At 40.7% G+C, this 18,313-nt stretch overlaps 1 protein-coding gene across 19 annotated transcripts in view; it reads left to right on the plus strand.

The window, feature by feature from the left end:
* Positions 1 to 17,663, plus strand: part of LOC106879914 (anoctamin-8) — a 103,643-nt gene extending 85,980 nt beyond the window's left edge. For all 19 annotated transcript variants that reach the window (XM_089348267.1, XM_089348275.1, XM_052965815.2 and 16 more), the window contains 6 exons: positions 1,755 to 1,829; positions 4,381 to 4,797; positions 5,973 to 6,170; positions 12,480 to 12,611; positions 14,882 to 14,992; positions 16,691 to 17,663. In XM_089348267.1, coding sequence (XP_089204393.1) covers positions 1,755 to 1,829; positions 4,381 to 4,797; positions 5,973 to 6,170; positions 12,480 to 12,611; positions 14,882 to 14,992; positions 16,691 to 16,945 — 1,188 coding nt within the window. In that variant the 3' untranslated portion in view covers positions 16,946 to 17,663. The remainder of the gene's footprint in view (positions 1 to 1,754; positions 1,830 to 4,380; positions 4,798 to 5,972; positions 6,171 to 12,479; positions 12,612 to 14,881; positions 14,993 to 16,690) is intronic.
* The last annotated feature ends 650 nt before the right edge of the window (positions 17,664 to 18,313 follow it).

Here is an 18,313-nt window from a genome sequence, read left to right on the forward strand (position 1 = left end):
CTCCCAGCACAAAGCTGCCTCCCTCTCTACTGTAGCCCCACTCACTCAAAGGCTATCTTTGTCTCGCAGGCATGGTTACCTCACCAAAGCTGGTGCCATGATAAAAGTACATTCCATTGAGTGGTTTGCATTTATGAAGGGCATCCACCTGTTGTAATCCTGCCAGAACAGACAATGAGGCGATGCAGTCTTCAGACCCTGCTGACCCTAACCTACCCATGGCAGGTGGGTGTTTAATGATAACGATCTTTCTTTTACTTGTTTCAGTTATTAAACCACGACCATGCTGGGGCACCACCTCGAAGAATTTTTAGTTGAATGAATCAACCCCAGTACATATTTTATCAGTTTCTTTTTGCTGAACCACTACATTATGGTGATGTAAACAAACCAACACCAGTTGTCAAGCAGTGGTGGTGGGACAAACACAGAGACAAAGATGCACACACACACACATAAATGTGTGTATGTGTATATATATATATATATATAAATATAAAATAAATAGTATATATACATGCATATATGGGTTCAGGACATCATCAATAGTTCAAACAACATGAAATACGTCAACAAATGGGTTAAATACATAAACAAGAAAAAATGAAGAACAGGACAAGTAAATGCATAGAAAGGACCCTTCATCAGTTGTCAGCTGTCTGTTTAGTGCTAAGTTCGAGCATTGAACGACAATATGAGTCTTCAAAGACAGTTTCTCCCATGAAATCTAAAATAAAATTTAGGATTTATGGAGGGTCAAAGTTGGGTACAAAAACAGGACGGTGAAAACATACAAAGAAACCAAACGCAAATAAACATGGAGGGTCATTAGACCAGAACGGGAGGAAAATAGACACACACACACACACACGATGTGTGTCTTTCAATTTCTGTCTACCAAATCCACTCACAAGGTTTTGGTTGACCTGTAAAAAGAAGACACTTGCCCAAGGTGCCATGCAGTGGGACTGAACCTGAAACTATATGGTTGGGAAGCAAGTTCCTTATCACACAGCCATGCCTATGCCTTGATAATGTTAAGTTTTATTTGGAAAGGAAATGAAACATGAAAGTACTCAATACAGGAACAAAAGAGAGTTTATTAGATAAATGATGTTGATACAACTAAGTTCTTTCTTTCTCCTTTCATCTTTCTGTGGTCAATATAATAAGTCAAGTACTGTGGAGGCCAATGTAATCCACTCCCCCCACCAAATACCAGGCCTTCATCCCATGATAGAACCAATTATTATCACCATTATTATTATTGACATTGCACAGTATCCAATATTGTGATGTTGTTGATTGAAGATATTATGTCTACCGGGAAGGGGTGAGGTTTGTACTGTTTGTCAAGCCACAACAACGACCTCAGACAAATAGTACTTTATGCAATAGGCATGCAGTTCCATGTAATGCTGATTTTTGCAGCCAGTTGCATGACACCACTATCTACCACGACTATGATTTCACTTGGCTTGTTGGATCAGATTATTATTATTATTATTATTATTCTGCTGAGTTGGCAGAATTGTTTCCTTGCTGGGCAAAATGCTTTGCGGTCTTTCATCTGTCTTTACATTCTGAGTTCCAACTGCATTGAGGTCAACTTTGAAAGTACTAGTTGTGTTCTGGCATCAACTACCCAACCTCCCCAAACTTTCAGGTCTTGTTCTTGTTATAGAAAGAATTATTATTATTATTAGTAGTAGTAGCATTAAATGTATATTACAGTATTTGAAATTATTTTACAGTTTCAGTTTGTGAATTCATTCCTGTCTCTGTTTTACATCGCATTTTATCTGCAAGATATGGAACTTCTGAGAGAGGTGAGTGCTAATTTCTGTAAAAGTTTAAGATAAAAGTTGTTTAAAAGCCAATGCAATGCAAATCGGAATATAGGAGTGAAAACAAAAGTGAGACAGAATAACTGTTTACACTTATAGTTTTCAAGAAGCATTGTCTGATATACAGGGGTTGGACAAAATAATGGAAACACTTAGCATCATAGAATCATAATTTTGAAATATCTATAAAACCATCAAAAGATTGTTTATTTTTATGTTTTTTGATTTATTATTAGTGTTGCTTAATATGTTTTGCTAAAATTGCTGTTTCTTTTCAGATATCATCAGTAAAAGGTAATTAAAATTCATTAAAATGACAAATCTATGTGACTTTCAAAGAGGTCAAATTGTTGGTGCTCGTATGGCAGGCGCTAGCGTAACGAAAACAGCTGAAATGTTTGGTGTATCAAGAAGTACTGTCTCGAAAGTAATGACAGCCTTTGAGAAAGAGGGAAAAACCTCCTCGTCAAATCAAAACTCCGGAAGAAAACCAAAACTTTCAGATAGGGACCGTCGGACTCTTACGCGAATTGTTAGAAAGGAACACAAAAGTGCAGCTCCCAAAATTACTGCAGAGTTTAATGACCACCTTGAGAACTCAGTTTCCATAAAAACTGTTCATTGGGAACTGCACAAAGCCAGATTTCACAGGAGGGCTGCAATCAGAAAACCACTTTCAAAAGCAAACGTTGCGAAGCATTTCGAGTGGAGTAAAAGCCTTCAGAATTGGTCCCTAGAGCAACAGAAGAATGTTATTTTCTTGGACGAGTCATTCTTTACCTTATTTCCGACTACTGGCCAAATATATGTGTGGAGACAGCCTAAAAAAGCATTTGACCCAGACTGCCTTTTTCCAACTGTTAAACATGGAGGAGGATCTGTGATGATCTGTTGGGGGGGGGGGGGGGTCTATATCTTGGGAATCTGCTGGCCCAATGGTATCCCTTCATGGCAGAATTAATAATCAAGACTATTTAAGCACTTTATCTCATCAAATTCATCCTATGGTTGTGGAGTTGTTTCTGGATGATAATGCACCAATTTGTTCTCACAGCTAAAGTTGTTACTGAATGGCACAAAGAACATTCTAGTGAAGTTGAACATCTTATCTGGCCACCACAGTCCCCAGATCTCAATATTACTGAACATTTATGGTGCATTTTAGAAAAACAATTAAAGAGTCGATATCCTCCACCATCATCACTACAAGAACTGGAGACTGTTTTAGCTGAAGAATGGACAAAAATTCCTTTGGAAACAATTCAAACTTTGTACGAGTTCATACCTCGTAGAATTCAAACTGTAATTACTGCCATAGGTCGTCCTACTCCATATTAAAACAAATTTGTTTGAAATTTTAAGGTGTTACCATTATTTTGTTCAATCCCTGTGTAAATATATATATGTGATGACTTGCTGTACTTGAGAAGACATATCCTTTATGGCCACACCTCACCTCCTTTTCCCAGTCAAGAAGCCTTTGTCTTGCAGGTGGCATCTTCATCATCCTCATTTAACGTCCATTGTCCCTGCTGGCATGAGTTGGACGGTTTGACCAGGGCTAGTAAGCTGAATGGCTGTACCAGACTCCAGTCTGACTTGGCATGGTTTCTATGGCTGGATGCACTTCCTAATGCCAATATTCCAAGCGTGTAATGGATGCCAGTTGCATGATACCTGTATCTGCCATGACTACGATTTCACTTGGCTTGATGGATCTTCCTTCTCAAGCGCAGCATATTGCCAAAGGTCTCAGCCATTGCTTCTGTGAGGCCCAATGCTCAAAAGGTGCTTTCTCCTTCTTCCACAGCTTCCCTCTACTGTTAGAGATCAGTGCTTCCTCACACAGCTGTCCACATCCATACACAATTGTGCCAGTGCCACGTAGGACCACCTTTGTTCATCAGTATTGTTGAAAATACTGTATATTTTAAGAGGCTTTCTGTGAGACGTTAACATGAGAATGTGATCCACATATCTGGTCCACAAAAAAAAAAGGCACAAAAGTGACAGCTGTTGGGTGCCCTGCATTCCAACCAGTCCATATATGTGATGGTCAGTAGGCCTCACAAACTTGACCCCATCAGGAATCCAGAGATTTCTTTGTAAATGGACCCCTCAAACTAGAAGCAGTTAACATTGTGAAAAGAGGCAATATGCTTGGCTAGTCAGTTGATAAGCAGGGATGCTGGAACAGGGGTGTATAGGGAAACAATGTCCAAGCTAAAAGGAAAAGCTGTTTTGAAGACTGGTTGGGTTGAGATGTCTCAGTTTGTTAAATACTTCAGGGAAACTTTTGACATGTCTTGGGAAGGTTTGAAGTCCTGGCTTTCTAACATTAGAAGCCAAGAAATTTTATAGAAAGATTCATTAATAGGGGATTGTTATCTTAAATGGACTAGCTCCCTATCCACAGTTGAGGATTCACCTCCATACATACTGATTGTTGTGTTTAGAGTTAAGGCTAAGCTTTAGATCTTTCAAATTCTTCAGTGACTTGTCATGGCATTCATCATTCCCTTTATCATTTCAGCAACTGATGGCTCTTCTGATAATGCGCCAAATTATTGGAAATGTGAAAGAAGCTTTGTTACCATATCTGATGTGGCACTTTCGTATGATAAAAGCTGGACTGATCACAACAGTGGAATCACCAGAGAAGGAATGTGGTGAACTTCCATTAAATACAGAGACTAAAAAACCCTACAACTTTGAAGCATCGGCGGAAGAAGAGGAACATCTCACTCCAGAGATGACCAACACAAATGAAACGGCTGATCAACGAGAAAACAGTGAAGAAAAAACTGCAGGGAACAATCCTGAAAATGAAGATGAAAAATCTTTCATTGGGGATTTGTCCGACAATAGGGACTGTATGGAACTGCCCCCTCGTAAAGCTTCAGCTGTGAACTCACCAAGCCAAGCTGAAGTTGAAAGTACGATGAGTGAGGTGAGAATTAAATATACATTCACCACCACCAACCATCTCTATTATCATCATCACCACCATCATCACATCCACCAACATCACTCCCGATCTACCACCACCACCACCACCATTTCTTCTTCACATACTTCAAAATACCAATCCTTCTGTGACGAATCACAATATTCACCAAACACCCTAATCTCCATTTTTCTGACTCCATACATTCTTCTCTCTCTCTCTCATCTTTCCTCTTCCAAATTCCAACATTTTTCTCCTTTACTTTCGCCAAAATGTCTTCTTCCTGACTTTTGCTGCCCATATCCTGTCATCAATCATTAGGATTTTCTTATTCTTTTTTGGCCTCTCAGTGTCCACTAACCTCTCGCTCCATTTTTCCTTACAACTAACCCCTTAAATACAATCCTTTCATCCTTCAACTTACAATCTCCTCTCTATGTACACCATTCAAATCTATAAAGACCCCTAACTTTACTTCAACTCTATCACGGTTTTACTCCAGAAGGAATTCTGGACCCTATAACTATAAATATTCCCCTCTGTCCCTAAATCCTTCCTGGTTTCTGTTGTCGTTTAACCCCTGGCTAACCCTTATTGAGCTGACCTATAATCGAAGACATTCCAGTTGTGACCATCCCACCCTTTCAGATTCTAAGTATTATGTTCTGCAGCCAAAAAAATCTCAGATGCATCATTCATGACAAACACCCTCAATAAAACAGCAGAACATAATTGAAAAAGGATATTTGGCTGTTATTTCTAGCATTGCAATATGGATCTTCATGGTTTTGTTCCCACCTTTAGATTTTCCTAAAATTTCCTACAAATGACAAAAATCACATCCATTTTTCATAGAAATTAAAAATAAAGATGTTTCAAGTTTAAAATTTTAACCATGAAAACAGCAGAATTGTTTGAGACTGGAGAAGAAAGAGCTGCATCGTCCCATTCTGCAATGATGCGGTCTGATGGAAGACAACCAATCCTAGAGATAAGAGACATGGTTTATGTATGTCTCACTTGGAAGCAACCAAAAATTTATAACATTTTCTAAGTGAATATTGTAAACCTCTTTAAGAATCTTCTCCTCCTCCTCCACCACCACCATCACTAATGAACAACATAGAAGCTCAGTGATTGATTTGTTCTTTCCTATCCTGCTTTTCCTCTTCTTTCAGTACGAAGATACATTTGAAGATTATTTGGAAATGTTTATCCAGTTTGGTTACGTGACTCTATTCTCTTCAGCTTTTCCCCTTGCTGCCATCTGCGCTCTACTCAACAATGTTATAGAAATTCGTTCGGATGCATTTAAACTTTGCATGACTTGTCAGCGTCCTTTCGGCCAACAAGTTGAGAATATTGGAACCTGGGCTGTAAGTATTGCAAAAACGATGTCATTACTTCTTCTTGTTGGCTTTTTTTTTTCTTTTTTATTCAACTGAATTCTCAAAGTTACTCTTTGTCTCTGATTCTTCTGTTTGTTCTTTCCCTCTCATCCATCAAACCGTTTCTATATTGACCTGAAATATTTCTCTACAACACACTTTTAATGCCATTCTTCCCTGCTGTTCTACCACAACAATGTGGTGGTATTGTGGTTGAGAAGCCAAACCATGTGGGTTCAGGTTCAGTCCCACTGCGTGGCACCTTGAGCAAGTGTTTTCTACTATAGCCTTATGTGTATGTATATTTATATGTACATGTATGTATGTATGGGTATATATGTATATCATCATCCTCATTTCACATCTGCTTTCCATGCTGGCATGGGTTGGACGATTTGACTGAGGACTGGCAAGCCAGAAGGCTGCACCAGGCTCCAATCTGATCTGGCAGAGTTTCTACAGCTGGATGCTCTTCCTAACGCCAACCACTCAGAGAATGTAGTGGGTGCTTTTTATATGCCACTGGCATCAACTATGCTCGAATGGTGCTTTTTACGTGCCAGTCAGGTGGCACTGTCATCGGCCACAACAATGATTTCACTTGCCTCAACAGGTCTTTGCAAGCACAATGTATGTATATATATATATACACACACACACACACATATATATAGGCTACAGTGCTGAAAAAGTTCCTGGTTTTGAGGGTATAGCGAAAGGCCTGGTTGAAGGCACACACTTCAGAGTTCTTTTACTGGGCTTAGAAAACCTGAAGGACCACTGAAATAAGTGTGTAAATTTGAGAGGAGAATATGTTAAATAAAATCATAATTAACTGATCTTCTTATATCTAAAGCCAGGAACTTTTCAACATCCCCTCATATGTATATCTGTGTGTATGTATGTGCATGTGTTTGTATATATATATATATATATATATATATATCATCATCATCATCATCATCATCGTTTAACGTCCGCTTTCCATGCTAGCATGGGTTGGACGATTTGACTGAGGACTGGTGAAACCGGATGGCAACACCAGGCTCCAGTCTGATTTGGCAGAGTTTCTACAGCTGGATGCCCTTCCTAACGCCAACCACTCAGAGAGTGTAGTGGGTGCTTTTACGTGTCACATCATCATCATCATCATCGTTTAACGTCCGCTTTCCATGCTAGCATGGGTTGGACGATTTGACTGAGGACTGGTGAAACCGGATGGCAACACCAGGCTCCAGTCTAATTTGACAGAGTTTCTACAGCTGGATGCCCTTCCTAACGCCAACCACTCAGAGAGTGTAGTGGGTGCTTTTACGTGTCACCCGCACGAAAACGGCCATGCTCGAAATGGTGTCTTTTATGTGCCACCCGCACAAGCCAGTCCAGGGGCACTGGCAACGATCTCGCTCGAAAATCCTACGGGAGCCAGTCAGGCGGTACTGGCAACGGCCACGCTCAAAATGGTGCATCTCATGTGCCACCCGCACAAGAACCAGTCCAGGGGCACTGGCAACGATCTTGCTTGGCTTGCCGGGTCTTCTCACGCACAGCACATTTCCAAAGGTCTCAGTCAGTAGTCATCGCCTCGGTGAGGCCCAATGTACAAAGGTCTTGCCTCACCACGTCAGCCCAGGTCTTCCTGGGCCTACCTCTTCCACGGGTTCCCTCAACTGTTAGGGTGTGGCACTTTGTATATATATATATATATATATAATTTAGAGAAAAAACCCACAATTATTGAATTCATCCATGAAAATCCACAATCACATATAGAAAAATTTGATAAATAAATACACTAAAAAGACTTAATTGTAATAAACACTAAGTTAAAAGTATAACGTTTAAAATTTTAGTTTAAACTAAATCTTTCGATAAAATAAGGATTGCATTTATTTTCAGTCATTTTTTTAAATGTTTTTCTTTTATTTATTGGTAAAATAAGTATTTTTATATAAATTCATTTGATATTTATTGTTAGTCGATATATATATATACATTCATTTCATTATTATTATTATATCTTGACCTGAAGATTAGCTATATTTTTGAATAGAATTGATTTTCGATCGATTTATTTCGAATCGATTTGATTATTTTATTTTCTATTTGAAAATATGGTTATGAAACACGTGTAGTCAGTTTTACTATTTTAATATTTATTACTTTGTACCTTTTTGATTTTTATTATAGGTCTTTTTAGTGTATTTACTTATTAAATTTTTCTATATGTGATTGTGGATTTTCATGGATGAATGAAATAATTGTGGTTTTTTTTCTCTAAATTATATATTTATATATTGTGAAATTTAAGTTAATTTTGATATATTTTTCCCTGCAAATTTGGAATTTTTTCCCTAATATTATTATCATATATATACTCACACAGATACAAGTATATGTGTATGTATGTATATATATATATATATATATATATATATAAGATTTGCCAATGTTCTGCGCCGTGAGGACCAAAGACTCGAGGTATTTCGTGTTGCAAGACAGTGTAGGAGAGAGAATAGTGATGTTGTAGGAGAGAAATGTGTTCGCATGGATGATGGTACGCTTGCACTAAATGAGGATGCAAAGAAAGAGGTCTGGAGATGCCACTCCGATAGATTGCTTAATAAAGAGAATGAATGGGAGGAAGAGAGCCTGCCGTATGTCGACCCAATAGAGGGACCAGCTATCCGAGTTGATAGTACCGGGGTAGATAAAGCAATTAAGAGTATGAAGACCGGGAAAGCCCCCGGCCCATCAGGAATCACTGCAGAGATGCTCAAAATATCTGGCAGTGTTAGCTATAGCCTAGTCACCCGTATTACGAACCAGGTGATACACGAAGGAGTCATACCCAATGACTGGTGTAGCAGCATCATAGTCAACTGCTACAAAGGTAAAGGTGACGCTTTAGATACAAATAATTACAGAGGCATCAAGCTGTTAGATCAGGTTATGAAAGTTACAGAGAGGGTCATAGCCCAACTAATTAGGGAGCGAATCAATTTAGATGAGATGCAGTTTGGGTTCGTGCCAGGTAAAAGCACTACTGATGCCTTATTTCTAGTGAGACAGCTGCAGGAGAAATACCTAGCTAAAGATAAACCTCTGTACCTGGCTTTCGTTGACATGGAGAAAGCCTTTGACAGGGTCCCCCGATCCCTTATCTGGTGGTCAATGAGGAAACTTGGGATAGAAGAATGGTTAGTGAGAGCTGTGCGAGCCATGTACAGAGATGCTGCCAGTAAGGTGAGGGTTGGAAATGAGTACAGCAATGAATTCCGGGTAGAGGTAGGGGTCCACCAAGGTTCCGTCCTCAGCCCCCTCTTATTTATCATAGTCCTCCAGGCAATCACAGAGGAGTTCAAGACAGGTTGCCCCTGGGAGCTCCTCTATGTTGATGACCTTGCCCTAATTGCGGAGTCACTATCAGAACTAGAGGAGAAGTTTCAGGTGTGGAAGCAAGGTCTAGAATTGAAGGGCCTTAGAGTCAACCCAGCTGAAACCAAAATCCTAATAAATAGGAAGGTAGATAAAACACAAACCCCTTCAGGTAGATGGCCCTGCTCAGTATGTAGAAAAGGAGTAGGTAGTAACTCTATAAGATGTACCCGGTGCAAGCTATGGACACATAAGAGGTGCAGCAACATCAAAGGCAGGTTAACTAGCAAGTTAGTTTTTGTTTGTGGCAGATGTTCAGGTGCAATAAAGACTGTAAACAAACAGGAAACAACTTCTATCTCATTCCAGGGTGAAAAACTAGAGGTAGTCGATAGCTTCCGCTATCTGGGCGACCAAGTTAGTAGTGGGGGTGGGTGCGCTGAAAGTGTAGCTGCTAGAATAAGAATAGCCTGGGCAAAGTTTAGAGAGCTCTTACCCCTGCTGGCGACAAAGGGACTCTCACTCAGAGTAAAAGGCAGACTGCATGACGCATGCGTACGAACAGCCATGCTACATGGCAGTGAAACATGGGCTGTAACTGCTGAGGACATACGTAAGCTCGCAAGGAATGAAGCCAGTATGCTCCGTTGGATGTGTAATGTCAATGTGAATACCCGTCAGAGTGTAAGTATCTTGAGAGAAAAGCTGAACATTAGAAGCATCAGTTGTGGTGTGCAAGAGAGACGATTGCGCTGGTATGGACATGTGGTGAGAATGGATGAGGATAGCTACGTGAAAAAGTGCCACACCCTAACAGTTGAGGGAACCCGTGGAAGAGGTAGGCCCAGGAAGGCCTGGGCTGAGGTGGTGAGGCAAGACCTTCGTACATTGGGCCTCACCGAGGCAATGACTACTGACTGAGACCTTTGGAAATGTGCTGTGCGTGAGAAGACCCGGCAAGCCAAGTAAGATCGTTGCCAGTGCCCCTGGACTGGCTCTTGTGCGGGTGGCACATGAGATGCACCATTTTGAGCGTGGCCGTTGCCAGTACCGCCTGACTGGCTCCCGTAGGATTTTCGAGTGAGATCGTTGCCAGTGCCCCTGGACTGGCTTGTGCGGGTGGCACATAAAAGACACCATTTCGAGCGTGGCCGTTTTCGTGCAGGTGACACGTAAAAGCACCCACTACACTCTCTGAGTGGTTGGCGTTAGGAAGGGCATCCAGCTGTAGAAACTCTGCCAAATTAGATTGGAGCCTGGTGTTGCCATCCGGTTTCACCACTCCTCAATCAAATCGTCCAACCCATGCTAGCATGGAAAGCGGACGTTAAACGATGATGATGATGATATACACACACATACACATAGTTAAACACATACATTTGGATGATCATATACCTATATCAGAGTCCACATAAGCACTTACATGTATACAGTACTCTAACAGGCACATGCACATATATGTATGTATATTCTTTTATTGTTATGTTTCAGCCATGCAGCTGTGGTCATGCTGGAGCCCCACTGTAGCTTTGCTGATTTCCTCAGGCTGTGGGGTTTCACATCACCACTCCTGTATGTGCCTTTTTCCCAGCTCTTGGTCCATTTGCTGTATGAAGGAGTTTGATTCCACTGCCCTTGTCTCTACTTCATGCTGGAAGATGTCTAGTTCCTTTTTGAAGAAGACATCTACGTCCACATTATGTAGGTTTCTTCATTTTTGTGGCAGGGCATTGAAGAGCTGTGGGCCTTTGGACCCTAGACTATTGCAGTACCTGGTCCTGAATTCAGATGGAGTGGATGGTACCCTTGGTACAATACAATGGTATCCAGTTCTGGCATTTGTATTACATTCACTGCCAAAATTAGGTACCAGCCGTTCTAGAGTTTTCCAATAGATTATTACATATCTGTTGCGCCTTTGCTCCAGGGAGGAAAGTCAGTTTTTTTTCAGTCTCTCCCTGTAGCTCATCCACTGCACTGCTTCAATCTTTTTAGTGTACAGGCTCCATTGTTAGTTTGGCACTATGTGGTGACCATAGCTGAGAGCAGTCATCCAGGTGGCTGAGAACAAAGGTCCTCCACAGGCTCGAAATAACTTCTTGTCTTCAAGGACCTCAGTATCCATCCTGCCAATTGTCTGCACTTTGCTGCCATCTTGTTAATGTGCATATGAAGCGAGGCATCATTGCACATACTGATTCCCAAGTCTTTCAAAGCCTGCGACTCTGGAATTGCAGTGCCTTCGGGTCCTGTATATGCAGGTTGCAGTGAATTGATAATGCAGTGCTTGAAATTTCCCAGCATTAAACTGTATGTTCTTTACTTCAGCCCATTTGTAGATTGCATTCAGATCTTGCTATAGTTTGTGACGTCATCTGGATTTTTTTATTATCAGCAATAATTTTGTATGATTGGCATAGCTAGTGACTATGGGCTTGTCTAAGATGGCTGTTATAAACAGTAACAGCCCCAAGACAGTTCCCTGGGTGATGCCTCTTAGAATTTAAGTTATTTGGCTGCCACTTCTAGCATTAGGTAAATCTCATCTAGAATGAATTCTTTCTTCTCTATTATCAGAGCCATAGGCAGATCCCTCCATTGGATTCACATTAGGAAGAATGTTTTTCTCCTCTGCATTCTCCACATATAAACTTTCCATAGAAACGGCTCAGTGTTTCTTTGTTTTCGGAATCGCTCTTCACACATTTCTCTCCCACAGCATCAGGATTTTCTCTGTTACAATCTGCAACACCTCCTGCTTCTGATCCTCATGCCATAAAATATTGGTTTGGTTTTTTCCCTTCACAAAATACACACATCTCCAGTCTTCTCTTCAAGGTATATATATATATAAAGTGTATGTCTATGTGTGTGTAAAATGTTTATTACTAACAAGAGAAGATTTTCTAATTTCAGGACGCATTGATGTTAATGGGCATTCTGGCTGTGATAGTTAACTGTGCTCTGATTGGTGTGTTTGGTCACATGACACGGATTGTCCCGGGACTGGGCAGCACATCATATCTTTTTCTGATAATTGTTCTTGAGGTTCGTAAAGCAAACATTTTCCAATTATGAAGAGAAGGTTTTCTTTAATAGATGTTCCATTAAATGCATGACTGTCCAACTTTATTTTTATTCAATTTTTGTTTTAATTTTTCATATTTCTTTATTAATTCCTAAATTCATAGTCAACTTTTCCAGATCTTTCCAGTCTCATCTTCAAGAACTGAATAGATTTGGCATCTGTGTTGTTTCTTACGTATTGGTTGAATTCCTGTAGAGTTTCTTACCAAAGTTTTTTTGTTATGAAGCCTGAAATAAAAAGGATGAAACTTGAAAACAGTCATCTATTTAATGACAAGTGTGTGTGTGTGTGTGTGTGTGTGTGAGGTTGCTAGTCCAAGGAGTGGTGGTGGAGATAAGCTGTGACAGCTTTAAAAAAATGCTGGTCATGGCATGCATCTCTGGCAACCAAGCCCAACTCCTGGCCTTTTTGTGTGGCTTAACATGTAAGCCCAGTAGAACTGTCCCTACTGACAGAAGAAGGGGTCTAGTGGATTCTGGCACTTTCAAACCAGTGCTCCAGCTTGATGGCAGTCCAGCGAAGAGAAGAAAATCTCTGATTTTAAACCTCCATTGCTTTGTGGCTATACTCACTAAAGGAAAAGGGTTTGGGAGTAAACCCCGTGGATAAATCCACAGCCAGAGTCCCTAAGCAACTCCTTTGGCCCCACTGGTGCCGAGTCGTATAGACTTCTGCTCCTGCTCAGGCCTGCTCTCTGGAGAGGATTCCTGCATTTTCCCACCAAATTGGCAAAATTTCCCACCAAATTGGCAAAACATGGAAAGCAGCAGTTCACTGGTTCTAAACCTGCACAGGATTGGCAAAGGAGCAAAGTGCCAGAACTGCTTTTGATGGAAGTCCTTGTGCCTCACTGGACAGCTGCCACCTGCTCCAAGCTGGGCAGCCTCCAGCCAGTTAGGTGTTGTCCTGTCGTAGCCCACCTGCTCCACTGGGTGCAAGGGGCTTAGCGACACTAATATCCTGAATCATGGGATGTAAACACAGCACCAAGAAAAATAATAAACAGACAAACAATGCAGCACCAGCACCGGTGCTTCTTTAAGTGGCACTGGCACCTGGAAAGACTAAGCCTGTATGTATGGAAGACAGCCATTGCACTTAGCTTGAGGCGTCTCATCAAGTACAGCAAATCACCACATCTCCCAGTCCCTTGTCATCTCTTCTGTGAGGCCCACTGTCCGGAGATCCTTTCTCACCACCTCATCCCATGTCTTCCCGGCTCTACCCCTTCCACAGGTACTCTCCACAATTAGAGCTTGGCACTTCCTTAATGCAGCTGTCCTCCTCCATGTGCATCACATGACCAAACCAGAGCTGTCTTCTTCCTTCTCTCTCGCATGCAACGTCTGATACCTCTTATTCCCAGTTTTCCTCTTAAATCATTTACACTCTGTCGTGCATTCACACTGACATTACCCATCCAAGTGGAACATGCTGGCCTCGTTTCTAAAAAGCACCATTCAAGCATTGGGCCTCATAAAGGCAGTGATAGGTGATCAAGACCCTTGGTAATATACCGTGCTTGTATTGACCAATCAAGCCAAGTGAGACCATAGTTGTGGCCAATACCAGGTCAATGGCACCCATACCAGTGGCACATAAAGAACACCCGCTACACTCTTGGAGTGGTTGGCATTAGGCAGGGCTGCCAGATTTGGAACCTGGTGCAGCCTTCTGGCTTACCAGTTCTCAGTCAAACCGTCCAACCCATGCCAGTATGGAAAGCGGACGTTAAATGATATATCATTATCATCATCTCTTAACGTCCATCTTCCATGCCGGCATGGGTTAGGGTGGTTGACAGGAGCCGGTCAGGTAGAAAAACTACCCTAGGCTAATGTGCAGAGTGGACTCAGTGCTTTTTACATGGCACAAGCACAGCCAAGGTTAGTTTTGGCGTGATTTTTACAGCTGGATGCCTTCCAAATGCCAACCACTTTACAGTGAGGACCGAATGTTATATATATATATGAAGTGTGTGTGTATATATGTATGTATATATATATCAGTAAATTGAAATTGATAAACTAAACACCAGACAGAACAAGGTCCTGAGGTTTGTAAGGTCCCCTCATGGGGACAGTAAAATAACCAACACCAGTAAAAAAAAAAAAAATTGGAGGTGGAATTATGTGGTCTTTTCAGTTTGTAATCCTGTTATTTGGTAAATTCTTGGAGTAATTTCTACCCTGGAACTGCTCAGAACTTGTATTTTTATTCCCCTTCACAGCACATCATTCTTGGAGTAAAGATGTGGATTGCTTATGCCATACCTGACATTCCTCAATGGGTCGCTACAGAAATGTCACGTCTTGATTTTCTACGACGAGAAGCTTTCAAGGTAATGTAATCATTTATGAAAACTAATTGGTTTTAATTAGCATTCCTCACCTCCCCCCCCATCTCTCATATGTATCTGTGTCATTTCACATGATCAGCCAATTAAGCAACCAATCATCATCAAGCCATCATGTGATTTGACTTTCTAGAACTTTCTCATTAAACCTTATATATAAAGGTGGTTTTTGGTGGTAATCCCAGAATGTTGAGACAGCCACTCAATGTCTCCATTCACCACCAGCCATTAGCAGAAAGAAGACACAGATTTTGTTGCCATGAATATAGCGTGATTATTTCCCCGGTTGTGATGGGCCAACCACAGATTGCTATACAGCAGTTAAATTGTCGTAGATCCCAGTCGTACGTCTCTATGTGTAATTGTCACATCATCATCATCGTTTAATGTCCATTTTCCATGCCGGCATGGGTTAGACGGTTTGACTGGGGACTGGCAAGCCAGGAGACTGCACCAGGCTCCAATGTAATCTGGCCATATTTCTACAGCTAGATGCCCTTCCTAATGCCAACCACTTCATGAGTGTAGTGGGTGCTTTTTACATGCCACTGACATGGTAGCCAGTCAGGTGGCACTGGCATCAGCCACAACAATTTCCATTTGATTTGATTTTTTGTTTTTTGATAAAGGACCAACACAGCAAACACTTTGTGCAGTAAATAAATTTTCTGCTAATGTCCACAGGTGTTGCTTATTACTTGCACATGCAGCCCTAGAAATACATTTGCATTCACCAGCAGCAAACACCTCATGTGACAGTTTAACCCCCCCCCCCACCCCCACCCACACACACACACAGTGTAGCTATCACGTTGTTTGATGGTTTGTCTTTCGCTCCCCAGTGGTACCCCCCCCCCCCGACCACCTCACACAGGTACACACACCACATTGACTATTTATGGATGCAGTGGTGAAGATGTTCACTCCACAATCATGAAAGCCCGAGTTCAGACTGTGGTGGTGTATTATTGACCAACGGTCTTTTAACTTTGGCTCAGGTTGACCCAAGCCTTGTGAGTGAAATGAAGTTGATGAAAACTGTGTAGAAGCCTGTTTTTTGATAATTCAAACGGGGCAGCTTGTCACATTGAGACATTAAAGACATGTCTATGGAATATTCAGCCACTCAAAGGTTAATTCAATGAGTCAGCAGTTCAACTCAGCTTCAAAACCCCACCCCTCTATAATTAGCTGCTAATCTACTCCCCCAACCCACATCACATGGCTGTTTCTCCCTCTATAACCACCCCCATAGTGTTTTCTTTATCCTCAAGCACCACACTAGATCCAGTCCTTTCTCCCCCCTTCAACATCATCCCACCACTGCTAACACCATGTCTTTTTAGAAATGGTCACACTGGAATTTCATTAATCTCAACTCAGAATCCCTGTAAAGGCCAAAGCCACACAACAAACATTGACCTTTTAGCATTCAAAACTGGCCATATTTGGCCAAAATATTCTACCTGTTTATGTTCAAACTGGCCAGATCCATCCTCTCACACCTACCCTACAATGTCATTCTAAAAATAAACAGTCACATCATTGAAATCTCAAAACTGAGATAATGTTTAATTTAAAGCAATGTGAATCACAAATTTAAGTCACATGACATGTGGTATTTTATAATTTACATAATTTAATTATTTTGATAACTAATTTTGCCTTTTTTCTGAATTTTAGAAACTTGATTCTCACCAACCTCATAATAATGTTGTTCATACGTCAAAGCCAGAGAATCCAGTTCGTTCACAGTCATTACCACCAACATCCAACCAGAATCCTCACCAACCTCCACATTCTTCAGTTTCTACTTCGGCAAACACAATGTCTGTTGGAGACACAGCATACATCACCAGACCTTCCACATTCCAAGAATCTTTCAGTTCACAACTTCGACATAGACAAACGCCATCAGTTTCGGCCGGAACATCATGAAAATAACTAGAATTAAACACAAACCAACCACCGCTTCCCTTTAACTTGGGGAAGAGGAAAAACTTTTGATTCATTTTCAATAAATCATCTTTTCTTTGAAACAAACCAACAAAGATGAATTTTTTTTTTAAATCAATATTTGTTGATTCTTTCAGTGAAATTTTAACATTTTTTCCATGGACATTTTTTGTGATTGAAGCAAAATTGTGTGTAAGCTGTTGTTATTGGTTTTGTCTTAGCAAAACCAAATTTATCAGATATTCCCTTGTTTTTGTTTTAACCATTTTACTGAATCATGTCTTTGGGGTTTAAAGATGTTGTACTGCCAAATCGTTACGAGTTCAAACTTTAATAACTACAATCAGCGTGTTCTATCCCTGGGACAAGATACATACCTCCGCTTCCCTTTGTTTGCCTGGCCATCAACAGGTTGAAGGACAAATATTTATTTGCCCAGTTCTGCCTGGCTGACAAACAGGTTCCCCATTGAGGAAGAAAACATCCAGCAATATGCAAATGTCCCAAAACCATCTCGTCCGTGTGTCAGGGCGAACCAAACTAAAATACTAATAATAAATGCTCAACTCTAAAAATATTTAAGAAATGAGAAATAATTTATTCTCCCTTAATTTATCGTTAAATTTTCAAAAATAATTATTTAATTTTTATATTTCAATTTGTAACATTTTCAAAGATAAAATATTTGGTTTGGTGTCAAGTTTTGGTTTGTTTTCATTTCTTCCATTTCTCTCACTTAAATAATAACCCTTCCATGTAAGGAGACTAAGTCTCTGGCATAGAAGTTGTATTCATGTATGTATATTTCAGGTTGATTATTTGGGGTTTTTCTCATCTTTGCTTAAGCATGTATGTATGAATGTACACATTTGTGTATATATATGTATCTCCACACACATTTAATGGATGAATATACCTCAGAAGAGACATGTATAGTATGTTAAACTGGGACATCATATACACACACACACACGCAACCTACTGAGAACTGCAGACCAAATCTGTGGCTGGTGCCAAGTTCCAGTCAAAGTGAGGGTGACATGGTGGAACAGTGAAATAGGAAAAATTATAAAAGCAAAAAAGACAAGCCTGCAAGAATGGGGAGAGGCAGAGGTGGCCAGAAGGAAAGCTAGACAGCGGGTCTACTTAGCGAGGGGAGAGGCAGAGGTTTGCCAGTGATTTATGGTATGAAGGACTAGAAACTTGGTGTTTTAGATTGTAAAAGGCAGTGTATCAGAGAAAAACAAGTTGTAGGGGAGAAATGTTTACGGATGGATAGTGGTACACTTGCACTTAGGTGATTTCGAAAAGAAAGCAGCATGGAAGTGCTACTACGAAAGGCAGCTAGAT

Source organism: Octopus bimaculoides, chromosome 2 (assembly GCF_046866305.1).
Source record: "Octopus bimaculoides isolate indiv1 chromosome 2, ASM4686630v1, whole genome shotgun sequence".
In the NCBI taxonomy this organism is placed as follows: domain Eukaryota; kingdom Metazoa; phylum Mollusca; class Cephalopoda; order Octopoda; family Octopodidae; genus Octopus; species Octopus bimaculoides.